Source organism: Ursus arctos, unplaced genomic scaffold (genome assembly GCF_023065955.2).
Source record: "Ursus arctos isolate Adak ecotype North America unplaced genomic scaffold, UrsArc2.0 scaffold_8, whole genome shotgun sequence".
Taxonomy (NCBI): domain Eukaryota; kingdom Metazoa; phylum Chordata; class Mammalia; order Carnivora; family Ursidae; genus Ursus; species Ursus arctos.
The window spans coordinates 65,389,578-65,416,133 of NW_026623100.1; the positions used below are offsets into that span (position 1 = coordinate 65,389,578).

The window sequence follows — 26,556 nt, forward strand, 5'->3', positions numbered from 1 at the left end:
GCTGCGCCGGCTGCGAACGAGGGAAGGCCGGCCACAGGAGGCAAGGGGGTCATCCGGGACTAAACTCACTTACGACGGTCCAGAAACCCTGACCCCTGAGGGGCCGTCTCCTACTGGGAGTGTGACGGAACCCTCCCCCAACAGGCCACCTGTGAGCGTGTCTCTAGGGACAGCCACCTCACATCCTTCAAGGGCGTATCTCAACTACTTCACTGCCGTGATTTGAATGTTCATTTCCCGTCTAAAACAAGGAAAATAGGAAGGGAAAAATGAAAACTTCACACCATAAGTCTACGAAATATGAGCCCTCCATCCTCAGAGAGCTGACACTGCTCACGAGTCCGACAGTTCATTCATTCACTCGCTCATTCATCGAACATGGAAGGTCTCTTGCCAGGGGTATGTTTGAATACAGCGATGAATACAAGGATACGTTCCAACGGAGGGCACTATCAGCCGACCCAGAGGCAAAGACACACTCGTCACGGTGGAGCGTGAAAGCGCCGTGGCGGGCACTTTACCCAGGATGCCGGGGAGCCCAGAGCTGAGGCATGGAACTTACCCTCAAGGGGAGTGGCCGAAGGTTCCAGCACAGTGACGGGTTATGATAGCCCGGCCAATGGCCCTGCAAGTCCAGGCATGTCACAGCTCCACATCTCACTGCTCTGGGAGCTCTGGGCATGGAAACTTGTCTCATGAATTATGCACGGCAGGCACGGCTTTTAGACCCAGGACCAGACGTCAGACTTCAAACCCGTGAAGAGGTGTCTTATGTCAGTGCCCCATTTACACAGGAAGACAAGAGTCTGAAGGCCTACGCATTTTCAGTTTAAAAACTCTAAAGATAAAATTGTCCCTCTTAAGCATTATTCTGAAATAAGCATAGGGTCCCCTAAACACACAAACATCCAGCCTTCACGTTTTCAGCCTCAATAAAATGCAAAAATCATTTAACTTAGGCTCTGATAAAAAGCAATATCTAATTCATTTTCTTAACTATAGCATTTTAGGAGACTTTCCACATATAGGTGTAAAAAACTTTATTAAGAAACAAAAATTTATTAAGTAGCCATCCCAAAGTACTTTTCCCAACGTCCCTTAGTAAAGGGGTTTCTATGTGTCATCTAGCCATAGGAGCTAATAAAACAAAAACCACCTCCAGGTGCCTGCTGCAGGTCTGGGCAAGGTCACGAGACGGGAAGGAGACGGGACGGGGTGGCTGCAAGGGGAGGCCCAACAACACGTCCCATCCGTCGTGACGGGCTGGAAGCTAGAGATGGAGGGGACGCAGATGGAGGATGGGAAAACTGGGAGGGTAGGCAAGCCGGGTTTCAAAACCTGTGTCCTGGCAGTGACAGCGACTCTCCCAGCTGAAATGTCTTTTGGCAGTCCCAGATAAAGTGACGAGGTGAGGGTGGGATTAGGGATATGTAGCTGGGAGTCCTCGAGAAAGAGGTCATATTCAGGGGCGCCTGGGTGGCTCAGTCAGTGAAGCGTCTGCCTTCGGCTCAGGTCACGATCCCGGGGTCCTGGAGTTGAGCCCCACGTTGGGCTTGCTGCTCAGTGGGGAGTCTGCTTCTCCTTCTCCCGCTCCCTCTGCCCCCCTACTCATGCTCTCTCTCTCAAATAAATAAATAAAATATTTTTTTAAAAAAGAGGTCATATTCAAAGCCATGAGACTCGTGTAGAGGATGGATGGAATACAAATATAAAGCAAAGGGATAAGTTGCTTTCTAGAATATCTAATCACGCAAGAGAAAGCAGAACCATGAAAGGAAATACACTGAGAAAGAAGAGCAAATATTTTAGAGTCAGAAAAGCCAAAGGAGAAAAATTCTGAGATTCAGTGCCAGTAACACTAGGATGAGCCCTGAGGAAGAACCGTGTTGCCTGGCTAGAAGGACATCATTGGTTACCTACAGGGGGAAGTGGTTGTCCAATTCTGGGGTCAGGGGTCAAGTTATGAGTGTTGGAGGTGAGGGGCGGGGCTGGTGGTGAGAGGAAAATGGCCAGGCAAGCAAGAAGAGAAAGAGTTAGCCTCACGCAGGAGCAGCAGTGTCAGGTGAAGGGTTTTCCAGGTTAAGGGAAACTGTACCTGGTTGAAGTCAGAGGGCAGAGCCAGGGAAGGGATGGTGGGCATGACGTAATGATGCCACTCACCTTTCTGTCCTTGGGATCAAACCCAAGGTCTGCCTCACGTACGTCTGCCCACCCCCCGTCCCACCAACGTCCCCTCGCCCGCAGTGCAGCCCCTTTCATCAAACGTGGAACTTCTGGCTTCGTACTTCCTTGCCTTCGGACCTGCCCTTCATTCCTGGCCCTGGCACCATCTACCTTTTTACCAATTCACATCCCTCCCCCCTTCACTAGGTCACTTCCTCAGGAAGCCCTCCCAGAGAACTCCTTCTCACAGACTGTACGGATTTATGGCTGTTGTAGATGGATGGAGAGAGGGAGGAGAGAAAGGAGAGATCTAGAATGAGACACACTACACACTTGATCTCTGGTGGTAGGAATATGGTGTTTTATGGCGTTTTTTAAGGATTTTATTTATTTATTTATTTGATGGGGGCAGGGCAGCAGCAAAGGCAGAGGGAGAAGCAGACTCCCCACCGAGCAGGGAGCCCAATGTGGGGCTCCATCCCAGGACCCTGGGATCGTGACCTGAGCCGAAGGCAGACGCTTCACTGACTGAGCCACCCAGGCGCCCGTTTGTATGTTTTTATCTTACTTTCGCTTGTGATACTTCCTGCTTCTCTAAAATGCACAGTACTGCTTAATAAAGAGCGGAGAATCTATTCTACAGACAGCTCCGCACGTGTGCAAGGGAGAGCCGGCAAGAGCACTACGCTGGTATCATTCGCAATAGCAGAAGATTAGAAGGAATCTGAATGTCCATCCACAGGGACATTCAATCGTGTGAAAGCTCTAATGAACTGATATGGGAACATTCGAGACACAGAACAGTGTGAATAGAAGGCTATCGTTTGGTGTAAACACAGAGGGGGCGGTAAGAGTATTTATCTGTGTTTGCTTGTGTGCAGTTAAAGAAATTCTGGAAGGAACAAAAGAAATGAACAACTATCACAGAGGTGGGAAAGAGGAACCACACAAAATGGGGGGTGGGAGACGGACTTTTTGCTGTGCATTCTTGCACGGGGAGGTGGGAGGGGCAGTTGAAAGTATTATCTTAAAAAAAAAAAAAAAAACCTCTTTTAGTAAGACTTGGTTATACTGTGAACGGCTTGCCTCGTCCAGAGGGAAGAGCCGTCCCATCCCCGTGTTCGGCACGGAAGGGCCGCTGTTCTGCTCGCTTACCGGTTGATCTTCCTCTTCTGCTGGGATTTAATCACTGTGCTCTCTTCGTCCCTCTTCTTCAGCACCTGGCAGTTGTACTCCAGCTTCTCCTGGTTGAGCTGGTACGTTGCCTTCATCTGCTGAAGCTGTTGCTCAAGAACCTAGAGTTAAAGTTTGAAAAAAAACAACACTCACTGGCCCTGGTATCAGTGGTGTGCTGAGGGCCCTGATTCTCCGTTCCGGAGCCAAGTCAGAGCGGCCGGAGGGACGAGTGCCTCCACCTGACTTCTCAGAAAATCCATCATTAGAGGCAAATGAAAGGCCAACCAGAAAAAAATATCCATCATACGGGCGCCTGGGTGGCTCCGTTGGTTAAGCGTCTGCCTTCAGCTCAGGTCATGATCCCAGAGTCCTGGGATCAAGTCCCGCATCGGGCTCCCTGCTCAGTGGGGAGTCTGCTTCTCCCTCTCCCTCTGTGCTCTCCCTCTATCTCTCTCAAATAAATAAATAAAATCTTTAAAAAATATATCCATCATTCGACCGCAAGCTTAAAGCCTATGTCCCTAAAGCCTGACAGAGACGACATTTGGAGCGTTCCAGTCTGCCCCCTCCGGTGCTCCACACCAGACCCTCTGGAGCTACACGTCACCCCACCAGAAACACCACACAAGTTCATATTGCCACAGAAGTGTCCCCACTTTGATCTCCAATTGGCAGTGTTAGTGTTTAACAGATGGTGTTCATTTTAAAGGAGGCTAGACATGGCTATCCTTTCTTTCTACATTTCCATTACCTGAATTCATTCATTCAGCAAATATTTACTTGAGGGCCTGATACATGTCGACACTTTTCCAGGTGCTGCTGAGAAAACACTGGTGAAAAAGGCACAGTCTTGCCCTATCTAGGGGAGGGACAGATCGACAAGCACTGTTGACAAGAAGAGAGGGGTAGGCGCAGGGTAGCATGAGAGTCTCCGTGGCCTTGAAGGCCAGGCAGGCGTTCCGGAACAGGTGGCACCAGCATGTCTAACTGAGACCTGGAAAATGAACAGGAGTCACTCGGGTGGACTCCTCAGAGGACAGAGCTCCAGGGAGGCAAGGGGACTGAGGTGCCTTGGGAATACCACGAGCAGTGTAGGGTGTGAGGTGTGAGGCAGGGAATGGTCAGAAAAGAGGCTGACAGAGCAGCAGGGCAGAAGAGAAAGAGCACTCTCGGGAAGCCTGGGTGGCGCAGTCCGTTCAGCGTCCGACTCTTGGGTTTCGGCTCAGGTCGTGATCTCAGGGTCATGAGATCGAGCCCCATGTCAGGCTCTGCGCTCAGCGTGGAGTCTGCTCGGCATTCTCTCTGCCTCTGCCCCTCCCGCTCATGCTCTCTCTCTCTAAAGTAAATAAATAAATCAAAAGAAAGAAAGGGATGGGAGAAGGAAAAAAGGTCACTCTGACAGTTGGTTAAAAAAAAATTTCAAGAGCAGGCCAAAGCTAGAGGCCGGGCAAACAGAGGCAAGCTTGCTCTGGCCTTTCCTGAGTGGAAATGCTGGAACAGAGGCTGCAATTAAGTGTAATCAGAGCTTGACAAGCAGGGACCTGTGACATGTGGCCCTCTTTCAAGCCTCCTCCCCAGTCTCCTTCCAATCGGCTACAGAGCCTTGCCAAGGAATCAGCTTAGGGGGTGAGTCCAGGCAGCGTCCCCTCCTCACTCTGGCCCACCCTCAAGGAGGGTAACTGGCCAGGAGGTGATGCAGAGGAGAACAAAGGCACTGGCATGGATAACCGAGAGAATTAGTCAAGAGTACCCTGTTTAACTATCTCAGAGAGTTCTAAATCTCCATTATGGGCAGGTATCTCACAATGATTTATGTCCCTGTGCTCCAATGAAACCAGCCTTGCTGCTTCAAATGTGACCAGCCCTGGACATCGGGAAGGCCACTTACCTAGGAGGTGGCTCAGTACAAAGTCCAGTAGAAAAGCTCCTTGTTGGATGGAGATAATCTGAGAAGGCATGAACACGGACAGAGAAGGAGCGTGAATGACAGTGAGTGGCTGAGACCCTGAGTGCCTGGTATTTGCTCTGATGACATCCAGGGACCTCCTTTTTCTCGTAGCCTTGCAAGAAGCCCCTATGACTAAGACGGCATTCCCCAAACTTATTTGGCCACAGAATGGTTTTTCATTATAAGGAAGTGAGAGCAGGTGAGTTACAAATGCAAGCTCTAGCACGTGAGTGTTCACGTCAGTTTCACTCTTGAAGGCTGATTATTAGATAATACTAACTATGGAAACCGACTCTCTAGTTTTCTTACAAAATACATCTTGAAAAGAAAAAAATATCACTGACTCGCTTTTTTTGTTAGCTTTGCGAAACCACCACTCCTACCTCACAGAGCTGAACACAGTTCACAATAATCGGAAGTAAACAGGCCATGTCTTTTTCTTTGTGACCTGAAAGAACTCACATCTGAGCTGATTTTATAGGCAAAACAACAAACAAAGGAATTCTGTCACCTGCCGGTTCTCATTTGCATTTCTTTGCTGGCACTCCTGGTTAATTATTTATTAGCGGATTTTATTCTGGGGAAGCACCCGCTCCTGCTCTTTGCTACAATACGTTCCTAGGAGACTGGTGCGTGGAAGGACTAGCAATGGAACACGCGCTGTGGGCTTTCCCCATCTAGGGGATCAGCCCCTCGGTCACCCCAGCTCTGCTCCAGAACTTCTGCCACCTCCACAGTCACGATGGCCCTTGGGAGTATCGGCAGGGCTGTGAACTCGCAGAACTAAAGGTCTTGTCGCCTCACCCAACAGCGTCCACGGCAGGCGGGCGCATGAATGACGTGACTCACTGTTTGTTCGCAACACCTTCTGCTCGAGCTAATTTTGGTACCGGCGACTCTATTGTTAATTATCTCAGTGTTTAGTCTCAACAGCCCTTGGTTGTCGCACGTTGAAGGTGGTTTTATATTTTTAAATCGTAATTGATTTTTTTAACGGTCCGCCCTTATTCTTCAATGACCCGAAGATATTGTTGCAAAGCTGTACTTTATGTTCCCCCAAGACTAAGGGCGAAACATCATGTCTGGTTTTTGTGAATGATTTATAAAGATTACAATCTTACCTGCCACAAAAGGCCTTGACTGCTCTGGGTACGGTGCTGATGACACCTTCCCGCTCTTCCTGCGTCAGTACCAGCCTCTCCGCAGCCGCTTTCCACACCATCTCCTGCCCCACAAGTTCCAGAAAACCAGCTGCCATCATTGCCCCCAGCGGAATGGAAATCTAAAGCAGCCTTTCCCCTGGTCCTATGGGCTGACCTCAGAGGTCCTACAGGGCCTCTTCTCCTCCACTCTCAGGAATTGTAGCTTGTTTATCTTTGGGCTTTGCACAATGTAAGTTCACGGTATTTGTTAAATAAGTAACTTGTATTTGATTTTTTGTGTGTGATTAATATTCTGGTATTAAAGGTAACAGTCCCTGAAGTTGAGCGAAACCATTTTTCAATTTTAAAAGCACAAGCAGGACCTCAAGTAAAAAACGTTTGCTTCCTGCATCAAGAACTGAGTGTTTCTAGTAGTGTTATTTTGGGGTGGTGGGTGGGTGTGGTAAAATCCTTCTCGAGTGCATAATGTTTACAGGCTTCTTTTTGCTCGTTAATAATGTCACCTTACTAGCATTAAGCACTTGGAAAGTATACATTCTCTTTTTTTACTTCTTGTACTTTACCCATCAAACCAAATCGATGTGTATTGGATCCTTCGTATTTTTGCGGTTTGCAAAAATTTTAGTTGTATATTTTAGAACTGATGCAGTGCTATGAATTACTTAGGAAGAGCAAATTTGATGTTGAGCTGCATACTGTATCTTCTTGACAAAAATTGATGCTATTTGACTTTATTGTCTAGTGAAAGTACACCTAAGTGGTATTATGATCAAGTTCGACCTACTGAAATACCCCACATACGGCAATACGGTAATCCCTGATCTGATTATCTGTTCCTAGTTAAAGGGTAATGTGGTACCGTACACTTCTGGCTTCCATTCCAACACAGGGAAGAACTGCTGTGCACAGGAACTGCACGCACTTCCTGCTCTGAGTATCTCCATCTGCCTGCCTCCCACACACTGACACTTCACGGCCTGTCCAACAGGACAGGGGAAGCCAGGAGACGCGGGTCTCCCAGGCTCTCTGCCTCTCTGTCCCTCACCTCCCTAGTCTGCCATCACCCCCTACCCCCAAAATCTCCCCACGTCTCAGAATTTTTTGGCTTTGTTCAAGCATTTGAGGATTAGATTAAGAATGTGAGGTTCTACTCCTACAACTCAATAGCAATAATAATAATAATAATAATAATAATAATAAGCTGCCCGATTAGAAGACATACAAATGGCCAATAAGTTTATGAAAGGTGCTCAACATCACTACTTATCAGGGAAATGCAAATCAAAGCTACAATGAGATATCACTTCACACCTCTTAGGAGAGCTATTGTCAAAAAACCAATGACGACAAGTGCTGGCAAGGGTACAGAAAAGGAAACCCCGTGCACCGTTGGTGGGAATGCAAACTGGTGTAACCACTCTGGAAACAATACGGAGTTTCCTCAAAAGATAAAAAATAGAACTACGGTTTGATCTAATAATCCCACTTCTGGATATAGATCCAAAAGCATTGAGACCTGGATCTTGAAGAAATGTCTGCACTCCCGTGTTCACTGCGGCATATTCACAACAGTCAAGAGATAGAAACAACCTAAATGTCCATCGATGGACTACTGGAGAAAGAAAATGTGGTGCAGGCATAGCATGAAATCTTCCTCAGCCTTAAAAAAGGACAACCTCCCATTTGCAACAACATGGATGGACAGGGAGGACCTTGTACTAGTAAGTGAAATAAGCCAGACACAGAAAGACAGATTCTGCACGGTATGTGGGATCTAAAACAGTCAAACTGGGGGAGGGGAAAGGGGGAGGTGTTGGTCAGAGGGCACAAAGTTTCAGTTATGTGGGATGAATAAATTCTGGGGCCCTAACGGTACAACAGAAGGTCTTTGAGTAACAATGCTGTTATTGTGTATTTGAAAATGTGTAAAGAGAGTAGATCTTGTGTTACGTACTCTTAACACAAAAGGAAAAACAAAACAAATAAAAGAACATGGGTTTCCATTATTTCACTGTTGGAGGCCAGTGGTGTGTAGTTTTGTCCCATAAATTATTATAAACCAAAATGACTAAAGAAAGCTTAACAATAGCCATTTTCATTAAAAGTGTCATGTGTACAGCCCACGTATGCAGCACTGCTCTCACAGATTTCCACTGTTCTTTGTCAGTGACTCTCATTTCCATGACAGTAATATGAGAAAGGCCCAGGAAAATTCTTAAGACTGGTAAGAATATTTGTAGTCTGGGGGCGCCTGGGTGGTGCAGTCGTTAAGCGTCTGCCTTCGGCTCAGGGCGTGATCCCGGCGTTCTGGGATTGAGCCCCACATCAGGCTCCTCTGCTAGGAGCCTGCTTCTTCCTCTCCCACTCCCCGTGCTTGTGTTCCCTCTCTCGCTGGCTGTGTCTCTCTATCAAATAAATAAAATCTTTAAAAAAAAATTGTAGTCTGGAGGGGCTTTGATTCAACCTTGTTACATAAAGCCACAAGAGTAGTAGGTCCTGAAATTTTATCACAGGCTATATGGAAAAGCCTTAGTCTAACAAGTTTTTCTAGACAGAAACTAAAGTGACTAGACCGTGCTGGAATATTAAGAGATAATTACATTACACCTAAATGTAATTAGAGATGAGCTTTTTCTTAACTAAACTTTGAAGCACAGAATCCTAGGCTTGGAAAGAACTTCACAAACCAGAAAATCTAACCTCCTTCCACTGCAAGAATCCTTCCTCAGCATTGAAGGCAGACACAGTCATGCAGCCTTTGAATACTTCATGAGATAAAAGACTCCTTGTTTTGTGGGATGACCCTTTCCTGTATTGGATAGTTCTAACTATTAGAAAGTTCTTTCTGGGGTGCCTGGATGGCGCAGTTAAGTGTCTGACTCTTGGTTTCGGCTCAGGCTGTGATCTCAGGGTTGTGAGGTCCAGCCCCACATTGGGCTCCACACTCAGCACCGAGTCCACTTGGGATTCTCTCCCTCTCCCTCTGCCCAACCCGAGCACTCGAGCTCTCTCTCCCAAATAAATAAATAAATAGGAAGGAAGGAAGGAAGGAAGGAAGGAAGGAAGGAAGGAAGGTCTTTCTGATGGCAAGTCAGACTCTGCCTTACAGCGATGTCCAACCATCAGCTAGAGGCTGTTTCAATATTAGGAACATTATAGGCTATGGAGCCAGAGCTGGGTCTGAATCCAGGGCCTACCTTCGCCACTAGATGGTAGCTGTTCTGCTTTGGCCCTCTGATACACCTACTAGCCCTGCTTGTTACCTTCCCTTTGCTTGGCTAAAAATGGATAATCCTCTCAATGATTCCTCAGGTCACGGTTTCCTGTTTTGCCTCTTGGCAGTTCTCCATGGTTTGTTAAAGAAAGAATTCCTCCACATATGTTTTGTCCATGAGCTCCTGCAGATATGATCACTTGAGGGAAAGCAGATAATGAGTATGTATCTGTTGCATGGACTGACTCTGGAACATTCTGGGCGGTCACCAAGGATAAAACGTGCCTGCGTACTCTGTCTGCTCTCCCACCCAGACGCCGAGCAACAAGTCAGACCTGCACATCCTGCTCCAGCCTGATCTTGATCATGTTGTAGTCTTCCCAGTCCCATATCCTCTGCTTGTTCAGCTGCTTCTCATAGCCCTCTACTTTCTTGATGCGGTTCATAAGATACTCCAGCTGAAGGCACAGGAAGACAAGAGGAAAGTCAGCCCTGGCCCTGCCCTGACTCCGTCCTTCTGCTGACCTGACAAGCATGACACAGTGAAGGGTCTCCAAGTGTCATGAGTCTGGAGGGCTCATGTCAGTCAGCCCTCAGAAGCTCCTATGCTCCAACACTTCATATTGTTTACCTTACTCTGGAGCTGCCTTACTGAGAAACGCCAAGAGGATTGCTCCATTAATAAGTTAGCCATGGGCCCTGTGCTCAGACACTGGTATTTCTCAAAAAAAAAAAAAAAAAAAAGTCACTGGATCTTAGTCAAGCTATTTCTTCGCTCTTGATGTCTCTGAAGTAAAGTGATAACCCCACACCCTTTAAAACACCTTCTTGGGTCACGAATATCCGTGGCTGGGGTAGATGCCTAGGAACAAAGAAGAGAGTGACAGGACCGCGGGAACCCCAGCGAGCTGCAAAGGAAGGTGGTACTCACGGGCACCAGAAACAAATGTCACCGCCAGAGGCGGCCGCCACCCACAGGGCCACAGTGACTGACCATGAAGTGCAGTAGTAAACGTCTGCCATGGCAACCCTCCCCAAGATACGTAAAGGCCAGTGAATTCAGTCACAGCAGATATTGCCCCAGGCTCCACGGATCACCCTTGACACGTCCACCCCCTCTACCCCACACACCACCCCTTTACCTCTTTGGCACTGTGAGCCTGCAGGGCCCGCTCCCATTTCTTCTTATTACTGGTCAGCAGTTCTTGTCGTTCTACCTCAAATGCTTTCTACGACCAAGAAGGAAGAGGGCTCTCGCGTCTGTTTTGATTGGGCAGGTTCCACAGAATGAAAGAACTCACAAGTAATTGCACAAGGTGCCACGTACCAACCAGATAGTCAAAGTCAAATCCAAATGCAAACTTATCAAGTGTCATACAACCAGATGGCAATGGAAGGAGTTGCATGGAGATCAGTGTTATGAAGTCTGGACTTCACACAAATTTCAACAGGAAATGTGCCAACTGCCCTGTGGCTCAGCCAATATCAGAGGAGGGAGCTGGAGAAAGGCCAGTGCCCTTGGTGGCAGGTACAGGGCAAGCCCTGGCATATGCTTCAATCACGCCAAGGGCCGCTGCACTGCTTTGGCTGGGGTTCCCACAAAACAAAGGAACACGTTGGTCACAAGAGGCAGGCCAAGGAATGCAGAAAGGAGTCTGTAATAATCCAAACAGAGAGGTCCCCACCCTCTCGGCTCTCTTCCATTCTGGAAAGGCCAGTCTCAATCTCAATCCTTAACATTTCATTCAAATTCAAAGTACTGATTCCTGAACCTATGTGCCCATGCTCCCACCCCTGCTTGCCATAAATACAACAAATAAACAGCTCACATACCCCCCTCCTCCACTCTTCTTATCCTTACATGGTTTTATTTTCTTGCAAAGCACTTATTACCACCTGTCCAACTATATATTTAGTAGTTTATCTATTTATTGTCTAGCTGTCTCCTACTAGGACACAGATCCCAGCGAGGACTTTGCTTTGTTCAGAGCTGTACCCCCAGCCCCTGGTACAGTGTCTGGCACACAGGAGACACTTGATGAATCCGTGCTGGGTGAGTGAAGGAATGGGTAAACAAATGAAGGGGCAGAAACCAGAGGACGAGACACCTGGGATGGGGAGGACAGACCTGGCCCTCCTCCCAGGGGCCACCCTCGGGCAGAAGGCAGCTCTTTCACACACACCCTGTCACCTCAATGTAATTCAACTCCTGACGGAAGGTTTTCATGACATTCTTCACTTGTTCTTCCATCCTCTCCAGCAGCAGGCAGATGTCATCTGACTGCTTCTTCAAATCCTTCACATACTGGTCGTCTTTTGTTTTCAACTCCTACAGAACAGCATGTCGAAGGCTGGTCACCAACTAAGCCAGAAGCAAGAGGCGCCAAGCACACTCCACCTGGACCTCTCTCTTCAGTATCTGTGAACACTAGGAATTTCTAACCATATGACGTGAAAGTGACTTCAGAAGAATCTGAGGACACCCGAGAGAAGCCACAGGCAGACGGAGCCGAGTGGCTGCAGCTCGGGGCAAAGCCAGAACGAGCAGCGGGGGATCAAACCCGCCATGACTACTTGCTGCAAATCTCCCCGGAAGCTCCCAGATGGCCCAGGGTGCCCCAGCTGAGCAACGAAGACCCGGGATCCAACATGGGAATCTATCTACTACAGACTAAGTTCCATTCCTGAACTGAAAACATAAAATCCGACACAGCATTTGCTACAAACATACATCTTTTTAAGGTCAGCAATAATTCTAAAATTACTACAAAGCTTTTCCTTCTGGTTGAATTTATTGCCTGAGGTGTGCAATAATCCGAGTAGCGAAGTGAGGCCTCCACATTTTTCCATTCAGGAGGAGCAAACCAATAAGCCAGTCAAATCCCCCAGCCTAAGCCCACGCAGTGGGAGGGGGGGGCAGGGAGTCTTGCCTGCTGTAACTCGCCGATAAGTTTGTTCTTGTCCTCTATCAGCCCGGCACAGTGCACCTGCTGGGTGTTGAGCATGTCCCACAGGTCCTGGGGAATTCTCTTCTGCTTGCCCTCCTCCCACTTTGCGGTGATCTCATCAAATTTGTCCTGGCTGGTCTTGACTTCGCTCTCCAGCTTCTCAAGTCTGTGAAAACACACACCCCGGCCATGCCAGCCCAGCCCAGGTCTGGAAGCTGCCTCCTGCCGGAGCAGTCTGAAATACCAGGCCCGGGTCCCAAGCACTGCTCCAGGTACCCCTGCTCGAAGCCAAACCAGGCTCTGAGAAATCTTTCAGCCTAATGACTGACTGGCAGTCAGGAGACCAAATAAACAAAGTGACACATGACAAGAGCAGATCGACCGTAAAGCTGTACCTACTTTCGCACGCACACATGCGTGCGGATCGAGAGTCAATTTGTCACATACTTCTGTGACAAGCTGTATGACTCCAGTGACCAAGGCCTGACTTTGCCATTAACTGACTCTCAACTTGAGACAAGTCCCTGACCCTCTGTAAGAAGGAGAGGGTGAAAGCACCTACTTTCACACGGCTGCTGTCGGGGTTACGTGAGAGGGTACTCAGCACAGAAGTCCCTGAACAAAAGGTGCTCATGTTACTATTTTTGGTTATCAACACACTTCAGGTGTGTGGCCGTTCCTCTCCTAAATTATCAATAAATGACCAGGGGGACATACCAATAGGGAAACGCCACTATTAAGCAATGGAAAATCGGCATGGCCTTTCCAGAAATTCCAGAGAGATTCTGTGATGGAGTATACTGAGGAGGGGACCAGAATGAAGGGAGGCGTGAAGACAAGAGAAGAGCCTTCAGAGCCCCCAGAACAGCCACTAGGACATACGCCGAGACTCTCTCCCTGCCTTAACCGACGGTCATTCTAGGAGGCTGGCTCCCGACAAGAGCTCCAACCCCTACAGGACAGGGGTCGCAACTTAACCTCATGCCCCCCCTTCTCCCCTCCCTTCCGAGCTAGAGCACAGAGTACATATTACAATTCACTTGACTTTTGTCCTCAAAAAATGAAAAACAACAGCCAGGTCATCTTTCCAAAGTCCACATTTATCCTGTAACTCTTGTCACTTAAGACCTTCAGCGTTTCCTCCGTGGTTACAGGACAAAGCCTAACTCCTTGGCACGGCTGGGGAAATGAGCCGATTCAGTGCTGGGTAGAGCCCCAGGCAGGCAGGAGGAAGTTGCGAGAATCAAGTCACCAGTCGCATACTGGTGGAGCTAGTGACGGGGCTGAAGGAATTACTTGTGCTCAACAACAAGAAACATCGTTACCATCGTACTGTTGCGGAGATGAGCTGAACTGGCCGAGAAGGGAGGAAAGCAAGGAGGGAAGGAAGAGATTCGTCCCTAAGGGGTGATAAGAGGATTCTGCTAGCCCGAGTGTGACACAGCCACTTTCCAACACTGGGGGAGATTTGGGGGACCCACGGAAGAGCTGTCCTCATGTCAACTGCAGAGCGGGGGGTCCTCACCTCTGACGCTTTATCTCCTCTTCCTCCACTCTCCTGTGGATCTCTCTGATATCTGTAGCCACCTGTATATTTGTCACCAACTCGGTGCCACAGAGGAGCAGTTTAGCCAATTTCTGAAAACAAAGAATTGATGAAGTTAGAGGGACGCCTGGGGGGCTCAGTAGGTGAAGCGTCCACCCTTGGCTCAGGTCATGATCCTGGGGTCCTGGGATCGAGCCCCACATCACTTCAGACTCCCTGCTTGGTGGGGAGCCTGCTTCTCCCTCTCCCTGCCCCCCACTTGTAGTCTCTCTCACTGCTCTCTCTCTCTCAAATAAATAAAATCTTTTAAGAAAAAAAGAATTTATGAAGTTAGAAACATTTTGCTCAACTGTCTGTAGCTGTTCAATCCAGCCAAGTGGGAATCAAAAGCCACCTTAAGACCCTTAAGAGCAGCATGTATTTGGCAATCCATTTCCATCAGGATGCTGGGGACGTGATATCAGAGCTTACAATTTAATAGCACATGTGATTCTGAAGGTACCTTGGTTTCTGCCCGTTAGACTAGGGATCAGCCGGCTAGCACGCTGGCAGATACCCTCCGTACATCTCGGCACCTGCCCCCACAGACCCTCCAAGTGATTGACGCCACCAGGGGCTTTTCTGAGAATTCAGTGGGAGAGGTGAGGCAGAGATAATGGCAATCATCCTCCAACATCCATTCCCCCGCCTCCTCTCCGAGTAACAGGACCCCCAATTTTAGCTGGACATTCGACCTACCAAAATGGATACACTTCCCAACCTCCTTTGCAGCTAGAATACAGTCTGATCAACAGAACGTGAGCAGACGCGATGTGTGCCCCTTCTGAGTGGTGGGTTGAAGGGAAAAGGTGTGTCCTCTGAGGCCCCATTCCCCCCTCCTCCCAGGCCGGCGTGTGGTATGGCCAGTATGACGCGGTGAGCAGATGAAAGTCACATAAGGAAAGGCAGAAGGAGATGAGGTCCCCGACATCGAGGAGCCCCCGTATCAGCCCTGGACCCTGTACTTATGCTCGTAACTACTAAGTAAGCCAGAGGAAGAAGTTTCTATGTTGTTTAAGCTACCGTTACGTGAGGTCTTCTGTTCCAGAGGCTCTAACACAGGAGAACAGTGCAGCGGACTGCATGGCTGACTCCCTTGATGGCTCAGCAATTTTGCTACTGGTACCCCTCTTCTAAATCCCTCCTTGGGGGCACCTGGGTGGCTTAGTCAGTTAAGCACCTGCCTTCAGCTCAGGTCATGATCCTGGGGTCCTGGGCTCGAGCCCCACATGGGGCTCCCTGCTCAGCAGGGAGCCTGCTTCTCCCTCTGCCCACCCCACTCATGCGTTCATGCTTTCTCTCCCTCAAATATATAAATAAAATCTTAAATAAATAAATAAATAAATAAATAACTCTCTCTTTGAATTCCGCCTCAGTGTCTTCACTCCTGACGTTTGGGCAATGACATGATTTCCAACAAAAAGTTTAGGTATCCCTAGGCTGTGCCTAAGTTTTCCAAGTCGGAACTTAAAAACTCTCAGCTCTCAAATTTTTCTGAACAAAGAACCTATAAACATCTCCATAACAAAGGAGTCACTGAAATGATCAGAGAGATTCTAATTCATCTCACCCTTCTAAGATATTTGGAAATGCAGTGGGTTTGTTTTTAGTTTTAAGATTTTATTTATTTATTTGACAGAGAGACAGAGTACAAGCAGGGGGAGCGGCAGGCAGAGGCAGAGGGAGAAGCAGGCTCTCCTCGGGGGAGCAGGGAGCCAGATGCTGGGCTCGATACCAGGACCCTGGGACCGTGTCCTGAGCCAAAGGCAGATGCCTAACTGTCTGAGCCACCCAGGCGCCCCAGAAATGCAGTTTTAATGAATACAGAACTGGAGCCTTAACCCAGATAACTCTAGACTGTCTTTAAATGGCTACAGTTTTAGCCCTTGTACCAAATGGTTTTATATGGCTAAGGAAGTAAAGGCTTTCCTGCAGGTTTTGAACAATTTTCTATTTTCTGCTCACACAAAGCAAACATCGGAAATTTCTGAATCAAGTATTCCAGACTCAAAGTAAAACTGAAAATGTTACAGTCACCAACAGACCAACAGACACAGGAAAAGATCAAACTGTCATTTTCAGGTGATATGATTATATATGTAAAAAAATAAACACACAAACGAAACTACAGGACAACTATTAGAATTAACAAGTGACTTTGACAAAGCTGCTGAATATCAGGTCACTATACAAAAACCAATTGTACTTTTATATGTCAGCAATAAACACTAATAGCCTCAACACAAAGTATAAGACATTGTTGAGCAAAATTAAAGAATACCTAAATAAATGGAGGGATATTTTATACTCATGGATTGTAAATCCCATTGTTGGTAAGATATTAATTCTTTCCTAAATTGATATAGATTCAATCCGACCTCCATTAAAGGCCCAGCAGGGGACACCTGGGTGACTCATGGGTTAAGAGGCTGACTTGATTTCAGCTCACATCATGAGCTCAGGGTCCTCGGATCAAGCCTCACATCAGGCTCCATGCTCAGCAGGAGTCTGCTTGAGGACACTCTCTCTCTCTCCTCTCCCTTTAACCCCAATCTCCCCCCTCCCCTGCTCTCTCTCTCTCTCTCTAAAATATATAAATAAAACTTTTTTTAAAAATCCCAGCAGGTTTTTTGGTGGAAACTGACAAAATGATTGTAAAAATTATATGGAAATGCAAAAGGTTAGGATAGCCAAGGCAATCTTGAAGAACCACAAAATTGGAGGACCTACTCTACCAGATGTCAAGACCTGTCATAAGGCTACAGTAGTTAAAATAGTGTGGAATTGGTGTAAAGTCAGACAAATGGACCAATAGAACAGAATAGAGAATCTAGAAACAAATCCACATACGTGATCACCTGATTCATAACATAGGTGTCCTGCAGTGCAGGGGGGAGAGGCTGATCTTTTCAATACATGGTGCTTAAAAATCCATACACAAAACAGTGAACCTTGAGCCTTACCTTCACACACCCACAAAAATCAATTCAAGATAGACTACGGACTACAATGTAAATGATAGAATGAGAAAGCGTCTAAGAGGAAACTTGGAAGAATATCTTTATAAAATTGGAGCAAGATTAAACAGGAAACAAAAGAATCACCAATTAAAAATGACTGATCAGGTGCGGGTCCAAGGACAGCGGCCCTTCCTGTCCAAGTCTTGGGGTAGAACTGGTTATTAATATCTTGATATCGAGGAAGGTAGCATTTGGTTTTTATATATTTCTTTGCTATGCCAACACTTCACATGACTTAAGTCCTAAGTGCAAGGAAGCTTGAAAAGCTGCTAATGAAAACAACACCATATCTTCGGGTTCACGCTCAGAGGCTCCAGACGAACTGTATATCAGTATTTGCAAGACCATAGCACAGTAGGTTCCAGGTTATATACAATATCCTTTTGATCCTATCCAGCAATGCTCCGAGATCATCGACACTTTGACGAAGCAACCCCAACAGAGGAGGCATGACTCATCTAGGCCACGGTGAGCACCAGATTGGGACCGAGAACACACCACTGCTCCGTATCCTTTCTGCCACCACAAAGTGTCTCATCCCCGACACAGCACCGTGCGGTTCACTCGGGTGTGTCTATAGATCTCTGTGCTCTATGATGACATTTCAGTAACTTGAGTATTTTTTTCTCCCAGTGAGCGCACTTCAACTTCTGCCAGAAATGGTCTCTCTCCTCTATGCTTTTATAAGCCCCACCTATTTTTCCAAGATGCAGCTCAAATGCCACTTTCTCCATGTAACCTTCCCGCATCAGGACCACTCGGGCAGCACCCCTCCTTACCTCAATTCCTACCTTCCTACTGCCCTATGATATTCATTTAGCAATTAATTAAATGAAGCACTTCGCCAGTTCTGCTTGCTGTTTGGAACTCTGCTCATTCTTCCTGCACCTTGTTCCAAGCGCTTTATCAAACATCCCAGGAGCCCTGGCGTTGCCACGGGAGAGCAATCAATGACTTTCTTTTTACTGTTTATTGAGTATAAGCTCTGTACTACTCCACAGGCTTGCTCTCACAGAGCTTACAGCTCCCCTGGGGACACCGCAGGCACACACATTTGAAGTCCTACAAGGGAGAAAACGGTCTAAAATGAAATGCATGACACAGAGAAGGAGTATTCAGTGTGCAAATTAAAGGAGTCTCGGGCTGCAGAGGGGTCATGGACTTGAAGTCCTCTCAAGTTGGGACCTGAGATGGTCTTGAAGTATGGGAAGGCATCCTGATGAGAGGAGAGAAGAGAAAGGTAGAGGAGAGTGGGGGGGATGGGAGGGGAGGGACATTCTGGAAGATCAGAGGCACACACGACAGGAAGAGCGGAGCCCCCACTGGAGGCGAGGGAGTGGATCAGCCAAGCCAGAGCAAAGGCCTAAGGCAGGTATCAGTGGGAGGAAGACTGAAGGTAGGACGGGAACAGAAGGCCCTGAATGGGCAGTTTAAACATTTGGACTTGATCCAACGAATAATCCATAGGATGAAATGAAGGCTCACTCCAAGAGAGCTCTCAAAATGGGAAAGATTCAAATTCACTTCTGCCTAACTAAAGGCAGGAACGTGGAATCTCTCTTGAGATTCTTCTGGTCTAAAAACCATGACATCATACCCAGCTCCCTAGTGTCACGGGCTGACGGGACCCATCTGCCACACAGCTCATACCAGTCTGCTTTCTTCTTTCTGCTTGTAGCTCTTGCTCCGATCTTCCTCACTCTCTTTCTTCCCATCTAAATATTCTCCAAGCACCTCCCTGTGATGGGAGAAAGTAGAGAAACTAAAGTTATGTCTAGTATGTGGATTCTATAGACTTTCCATAGTGCAGCATACCGTATACAAAAATATATCCCATATGGATAAAAATTTAAATATTAAAAAAACACAATCATAAAAACACTAGAAGTAAATACAAGAGAGAACCCATCTTAGGATAAGACCAAAGCTAGAAAAAAATAAAAAGACTGAGAGACTTGACTTCTCAAAATTAAAAACTCTTCTCCTCGAATCAAGGGATAAACTCGTAAAAGATACTTGACAAAATGTTGCCATCTAGAAAATAGAACAGGCTCCAATCAATACAGAAACGACAAAATACTGATTAGAAAAACTGTCCAAGGATTTGGACAGGCAATTTACAGAAGAAATACAAGAGGCACACAGACATTTGAAAATATGTTCAACTTCACATAGAACCTGAGAAATGAAACTGAGAAGCCTGGGAGGTATCATTATTCTCCATACCAGACAAGAAAAGATTTAAAAGGTTGATAATGGGACACCTGGGTGGCTCAGTCAGTTAAGCGGCTGTCTTCGGCTCAGGTCATGATCCCAGGGTCCCAGGATCCAGTCCTGCATCAGGCTCCTTGCTCAGCGGGGAGCCTGCTTCTGTCTCTGCCTGCTGCTCCCCTCCCACCCGCCTGTGCACACACTCTCTCTCTGACAAATAAATAAATAAAATCTTAAAAAATAACTAACTAAATAAAAAGTTGATAATATCAGGTGTGGGCCAGGTGTGGATGCCCAACTATTCACACCACTCCACGGGTGGGGATGTGAGGTATAACAACCTGTCTAAAAGCCGATTCGGCAAGATTTATCACAAACTTAAATACACCTCTCCCCATCCCCAAAGAGACTTCTTCCTCCTCAGGTTTGAGCTGAATCCCTCTTTCAGGAAACTGCTTCCTCGGGGCTGCCGCCCACTAGGTCTCAGTGGAGCTGTCATCTTCTCGAATACCCCACCTCCTGACCGATCAAAGTCCCTTCCCCGGATTTAAAAAATTGGCACTTCATTGATTGTGTGGCTGGGTCTCGGGTTCTGGGTTGGAAATCATTTTCCTTCAGAATTTTGAGAGCACTGCTGAACTGTCTTCTACCTTCCAGTGTTGCTATTTCAAACCCCTGAGGTCACTCTTTCTTAATCCTTTCCTTGGATGTGACAGTTGTTGTTTTCACTATGGAAACTTGGAGGTCCCTTCCCCTGGCTCTCCGTGCTCTTGAAGCCGCTGTCTCAGTTCCTGCAGCCAACTCAGTAGTCTCCAAGTTCTAGCAAGCACTTTTAGCCCCCGTGATCGATTTTTTTTCATAATAATATTTTTTTATTATGTTATGTTAGTCACCATACAGTACATCCCTAGTTTTTGATGTAAAGTTCCATGATTCATTACTTGCGTATAACACCCAGTGCACCATGCAATACATGCCCTCCTTACTACCCATCACCGGCCTATCCCATTCAAGCCCCCATGATTGATTAACTCAACCTTTCTCTGTGTATCTATAATGCACTGCATTGTTTCCTAGAAAGAATCCAGACCAAACCCTCCTGCACAACTTTCCACCCCCACCCCCACCCCAGGCACCAATACACAAGCTCTGAGCACCGGGATAAGGTCTGAGCACCCCTGAGTCCACACACAGTCAAGGAGGGTTAAAGACCTCTGTGCTCCCCTTTTACTGATTAACTGCCCTAAAGTTCCTCTAAAAGTCTTCAGGCGGAAACATGGGAGTTGGCTTTGGGACAAGAGTCCGCCTTCTCCCCAGGTGGCCGGCCCCCTGAATAGAGCTCACATTCCTTTCCAATCAAAACTCTTGAGTATTGGCTTTCTGAGCAACCAGCAGCTGAACTTGGGTTTTTCAGTCACTCTGAAGTTTCTCAGTGGTGTGCCCGCTGGTGGGTCTTCTTTCATCCATTGGGCTGAACATTTTCAGTCGGGTGTTTCCCCCAAGCAGGAAACTCATGAACTTCAGTACTGATCAATTTTCTGGAATACTTCCAGTGATAATTTCCTCCCCTCTGTTTGCTCTGCCTTTTATTTATGGATCTAGAAAGGAGAGACTAGAGCTCCTGGACTAGTCCTCTAATTTTGAAAAATCTTTTTCTCTCCTAGTTTCTGTTTTTCTTTTTGCTCTATCTTCTATGTGACTCCATGACCTGTTTTTCCTAACCCTTCTAGAGTTTTCCACTTCTATCATATTTTTTTTATTTCCAAGAGCTCTATTTTGTTCTCTCACCACTCCTTTTAATAGCATCCTATTCTTGTTTGGTGGTTGCAATACCATTTCTTTTTTTCTCCAAGGATCGTCCGAATGATAGTCTTTTTGTTGTATTACTATTGTCTTTTTTTTCCTACATAGTCTCAAGTTCCTCTAAGTTGCTTTTTTTCTGTGTGTTCGTTTTGGTGTCTACCTTTCATGATAAAGACTTTCCTCAGACGTCTAGAAAACCTGGTCACCGTAAGACTGAAAAGCTGAAGGCAGCTCTGAATGCAAGGGCACAGCTTGACAACAGGGAACTTCAGCGCAGGTCCATCTATGTGGACCGCCTGGTGGGCAATTCTGGATGTCAGTGCCTTTAAATCCTTCCTGGGGGGTTCGTCAGATCTTCGGAGACTTCAGTCTCCTGCCTGCGTTGTGAAGCTCCAACTTGCCCATATTCCCGGAAGGGGCAGAAGGACTGCAAGGTCTCAGCTGCAAGTGTGCACGTGGCCACAGAATCCCCTTGCGTTTAGTACAGTGTCCAGCGCCCCCCAAACCGTAGATCCTCCAATTTACTTCCTTCAAACCTCCCGTCTTTTGTGCAAGGTGGGAAAAAGGTTCCTGGCATCCAACTATTAATTTTCCAAACCACTTTCCTGATTTTAGTCCCCTCCTTTGCCTCTACTTCCACTTGAACCTGATGCTTCCGATTTCCTGGGCTTTTGCAGATTTACTGCAGAGTAAATCAAGGGGGGGCTCTTGGCTTTCCTCACTACCAGTTTATATTTCCATAGTCTTGAATCTGCGAAACCATTTACCATCTGTCCTTATGCTTCCCAGCTTCCAAAATGTTGTTGCTGTTGAGTCCCTTCTGTTTTGCTTGACTTTGTGAGTTTATGTCTTTTTTATTTAATCCCTTTAAATGTCATGTTAATGGAGTTTTGATAGAGATCCAAGATAAATGTATGTGTTCCATCTGCCATCCTTACTCCACAGTCACATCTCCAGGAATTTCAAACTTCAACTGAGACAGTAGAGACTGGGATTTTCAGGAGCTTCAGCCTATTAATCCTGTTCTTTATTTTTATATGACATTTGATTCTATTAACAGCTTCTTCCCTAAAACTATACCTCAATGGCATACCGAGGCCCAAGCACTTAGGGCAATGGGCACCAGAGGTAATCAAGAAGCCTATAGATCGTTTTAAAAGGATACAATGGACTAAAAGTCTGTCTGCTTATTATTTTTCAACCTGTGCCAGCAACAAAACAAGGTCAATGATAAAACACCCCTTTCTGAAAAATCTTTTGTTAATCTAAGTTCTAAACAATTTCTGCAGCTACTGTTGATTTTCAGTAACATATATAGGGGAACCTGGCTGGCTCAGTCGGAAGAACATGAGAAGCTTGATCTCAGGGTCGTGAGTTCGAGCCCCACACTGGGTGTAGAGATTACTTTTTTTAAAAGTCTTTAAAAAATTACATACACACATACACACACACGTAGGTTTCGATACAGCACCTTTCTATGTCTTATCCTTTAACAAGGACATGAATTCAGAGAACATGGAGAATACAGTTGGCCTGTGACATGTACAGACACAGTGGCACACATGTGTTTTGAGGGCACATTTGAAATGGTTCTGCCATCCCAGCTCACTTAGGCACAGGGCACATCCCCCAGCCCCAAGGTACTACATCTCCCAGCATAAGAGGGATTTGACATATGGGGCGCCTGGGTGGCTCAGTCGGTGGGGCGTCTGCCTTTGGCTCAGGTCCTGATCTCAGGATCCTGGGATTGAGCCCTGTGTTGGGCTCTCTGCTTGGCGAGTCTGCTTCTCCCTCTCCCTCTGTGCTCTCTCTCTCTCTCTCAAATATATAAGTAAAATCTTTAATTTAAAAAAAAAGGGGGGGGATTTGACATAAACAACAGCCCAGCTACTGAAAACATGAAGAAGCTGAACTCCCAGTTACTTCAGTTCTTTCGTTCTACATGTAAGCATTCTCTAAACCTCACGGAATTCTTTTGGAATTTCTTCATGTTTTTCCTTGCTTTTCTCCCCACAAAAATACAGTAACATAATTAAAAGGTATCGATCCATTCCTGTTTTCCTGTTTCATATTGTAAATTTTACTTTTATTTTTAAAATTTTTTCAATGGCCTTGTTATATAAACAAAGTTCAATAGAAGAAAATGTTCACTGTCTGCTTTCCTTTTCAGGCTATTATTATTTTAAAAGCTCCCCTGCTCCAGGTGTTGAATTCATGGGGTCCACCTCTGTACCTCACATATTCGTTTTCCCACCAGCACCACTGGCCATTCTGTCTTCTTTATATCACAGAGACAACCCTCTGTCAGCATTTCCTTTTCTGTCCGTTTCTAAATGCAGAGCTTTTCTAGGCCTTGGCCTGAGCTCTCCTCTCATCTTTTCATCCTCTTTTCCAGCGTTAAGTCAATCCATTCCCGGTTTTCAGTACAATCATAATATTGTCAACTCTCTGCACTGACCTCTCTAATCCAGAATTCTCTTGTGAGTTTCAGACCCATGTCCAACTGCCTAATGGATATCTCAGTTTTAATGTCTTCCAAAATCCAATTTCATTTAATATGTCCAAAGCCAAACTTTTTGATTTCCAAATCCTCCTGCCTCCCTTCTGCCGTCGCTGTCTTTATCATTTCAATACAGGGCACTACCATCTACCCAGCTGTTCAAGCCATTCTTGCTTTTTCCCTGTCTTTGACCAGCATATCCAAGATCAGTAAATCCAGTCAGTTTAAGCTCTAAAATATGTCTTGAGTACGTCTGCTTTCTCTCTAATTCCACCAGGCCAACTTCATCCCTCACCTGGACCAATGCAACTCCTTCCTAACCGGTCTCCTTAATTACACTTCTGGCTTCCCCAAGCCATTCCCTCAAAGAGCAATCAGAGTGATCTCAACACACTCAGAAATTTGAGAAACCCCACACTAAGTCCTTGGCCTGTGGGTAAGGCCAAACGGACATCTCTAAATTTGCACCTGAGTACATAAAAACAATCACCAACGGGGGGGGGGGGGGGGAGCAGAGAGGATGGTGGGGATTAGTGTCGTCCTTAAGGATCTCAAGGATACAGGAGGGGTGGTCCCTATCAAGTCTCCATTTAATTTATGGGTCTGGCCCCTGCAAAAACTGGATGGATCTGAGAAAATGATTATCAATACCGCAAGCTCAACTAAGTAGTAACCCTCATTGCTGCTGCCATGCAAGTGTGGTATCTTTGCTGAAGTAGAGTGGAGTGGTCTGAGGTACATGCAAGGTGGCCGCTGATTGGGCCAAACGTGTTATTTTCTACCTCGGTCAAGAAAAAGAAGCAGGAAGTTCACATTTACATGCAACAGATAATAATGTATACTCATATCATCTACCCGCTTACAGGGTCATGTTAATTCTCCTGATCTCTGTCAAAATATAGTCTGAACAGATCGGAACCATCTGGATATCCCACAGAACATCACACTGATCCATTACACCAGAGTGGCCTGTGCGCCAAATACGACCCACCTGTTTTTGTAGGGCTCACAAGCAAAGAATGATTTTTACACTTTTTAATGGTTAAAAAAAAAAAAAAAGATCAGATGAGTAGGCAGAGCCCAAAGGATTTTTAGGGCAATGAAACTATTCTGTATGATACTTACAATGGTGGATATGTGTCATTACATATTTGTCAAAATCCATAGAACACCGAGAGTGAATCATGATGTAGACTATGAATTTAGGGTAATGATGTGTCAACTCAGTTTCATCATTTGTAACAAGTGTACCACTCTGGAGCATGTTGATAGTGGGACAGGCTGTGCATGTGTGGGGGCAGGTAGTGTATTGGGAAATCTCTGTACTTTCCACTCAATTTTGCTGTGAACCTAAAACTTGTCTTAAAAAATGAATTCAGAAAAGAAGATCAAAATATGAAGAATATTTTGTGACACGTGAACATTATATGACATTCAAATTTCAGTGTCCATAAGTAAAGCTTTGTTGGAACACAGGCACATCGCTCTGGGCCCCTCGTGACCAACGGCTAGCAGACAAGTCACCATCTTGGTAGGGTAGCTGACCCTGGCCAGCAGGACAAGGTGTAAGTGCTGTTACGCAGTGAGGGTGTTCAGGAATTCAGAAGATCATGCAGGGGCCTCTTGGTAACCCCTTATAACAGCCCCCCGTGTCTGTGAATGGACAGGGGCAACAACCCTGGCCTGAAAAGAGTAGGATTATCAGTCTCAGACCCTTCAGGAATGAGGCTTTGTGTCATACACCCAGATAAGCCATGAGACCAGCAGAAGTGACAGTTGAGGTCCGCTGCAGAAATGCTTGTGGAAGGAAGGCAGGTTGGGGTGGAAGAAGGAAAGACCTCTGAGGGGAGGTCACGGTTGGCCTGTGTCTTCAGTGTATTGCTCGCAGTGCATGGCACAGCAGGCTCTCAGTAAAAGTGCGGAAGGGATTATTACTTCCGTCTTTGACTTTACAAGTGTGTTGAATGTTTTCATAGCCCGTACTTTGCTTGAACCTTCCGGAAGCAATTTTTCCTATCTCACCGCCTATTTTTCCGCTCACACACGGGGCCCGCCCGCCGCTCCCCACAGGGCTTTCCCGCCCGGGCAAGGCGCCCGCCCCGTCCCCGCCCCGCGTCGTCGGCACCCGGGGCACTTCGCTGCGGACCCGCTCAGACCCTGGCTCACCGCCTCCGGCCTTCCGGGCGCGCCGCGATGCGGAGGCGCCGGGCCTGGATCCGCTTCTGAGGGTTGTCAGAATGTATGGACGGCCCGAGAATCGGGGTGGACAGGTGTTCCTCCTCCTTCTCCTCCAGGACCCCCAGGGAACCCGGCGGATTCATGACAGGAGCCTCCAGGCCCAGGCAGCTCCGCCCGGACCACCGCCAGACCGCCGCCTGGTTGCTAACAACAAGCCGTTGCCTCGGAAAAGCAGTCACCTGACCGGCAGCTGGCGTGCGCGCGCGCGCCTCAGGCCCCGCCCACCTGTATTTGCATGCCAGCCTGGGGTTTTTATCCTGGAGAGATAATGGGGTTTAGGCGCTACCTTTCTCCGGGTGAAAATTATATGTTTCATTGAGCACTGTACAAATATCGCCTAGCATAATACCTAATATGTAGTAAGTGCTCAACCAGTGTTTGCTGGGTGAAAGAAATGTACACAGATGTATCTGGTATGCTCACTGCAGTTACTTATATTAAAAAACTGTTATGACCCCGAAATCCATCAAGAGGGGAACAGATAAAGCTTTCATGAGATGAAAGACAATGCAGCCACTAACAATGGATCTGACCTAGAAAGAGATAAAGATGTATTAAACGAGGAAGAGAAGATGTAACACAATGTG

At 46.8% G+C, this 26,556-nt stretch overlaps 1 protein-coding gene across 2 annotated transcripts in view; it reads right to left on the reverse strand.

The window, feature by feature from the left end:
* The window catches only part of DRC1 (dynein regulatory complex subunit 1), a 37,440-nt gene extending 11,297 nt beyond the window's left edge, over positions 1-26,143 (reverse strand). Inside the window, exons 1-8 of one of the 2 annotated variants that reach the window (XM_026520418.4) lie at positions 25,898-26,143; positions 18,868-18,955; positions 14,138-14,250; positions 12,595-12,778; positions 11,856-11,993; positions 10,807-10,893; positions 10,000-10,122; positions 3,319-3,458 (exon numbers count right to left, since the gene is read on the reverse strand). In XM_026520418.4, coding sequence (XP_026376203.2) covers positions 3,319-3,458; positions 10,000-10,122; positions 10,807-10,893; positions 11,856-11,993; positions 12,595-12,778; positions 14,138-14,250; positions 18,868-18,955; positions 25,898-26,052 — 1,028 coding nt within the window. In that variant the 5' untranslated portion in view covers positions 26,053-26,143. The remainder of the gene's footprint in view (positions 1-3,318; positions 3,459-9,999; positions 10,123-10,806; positions 10,894-11,855; positions 11,994-12,594; positions 12,779-14,137; positions 14,251-18,867; positions 18,956-25,897) is intronic. The other variant, XM_057309132.1, reaches the window with a different exon arrangement.
* Between the last annotated feature and the right edge of the window lie 413 nt (positions 26,144-26,556).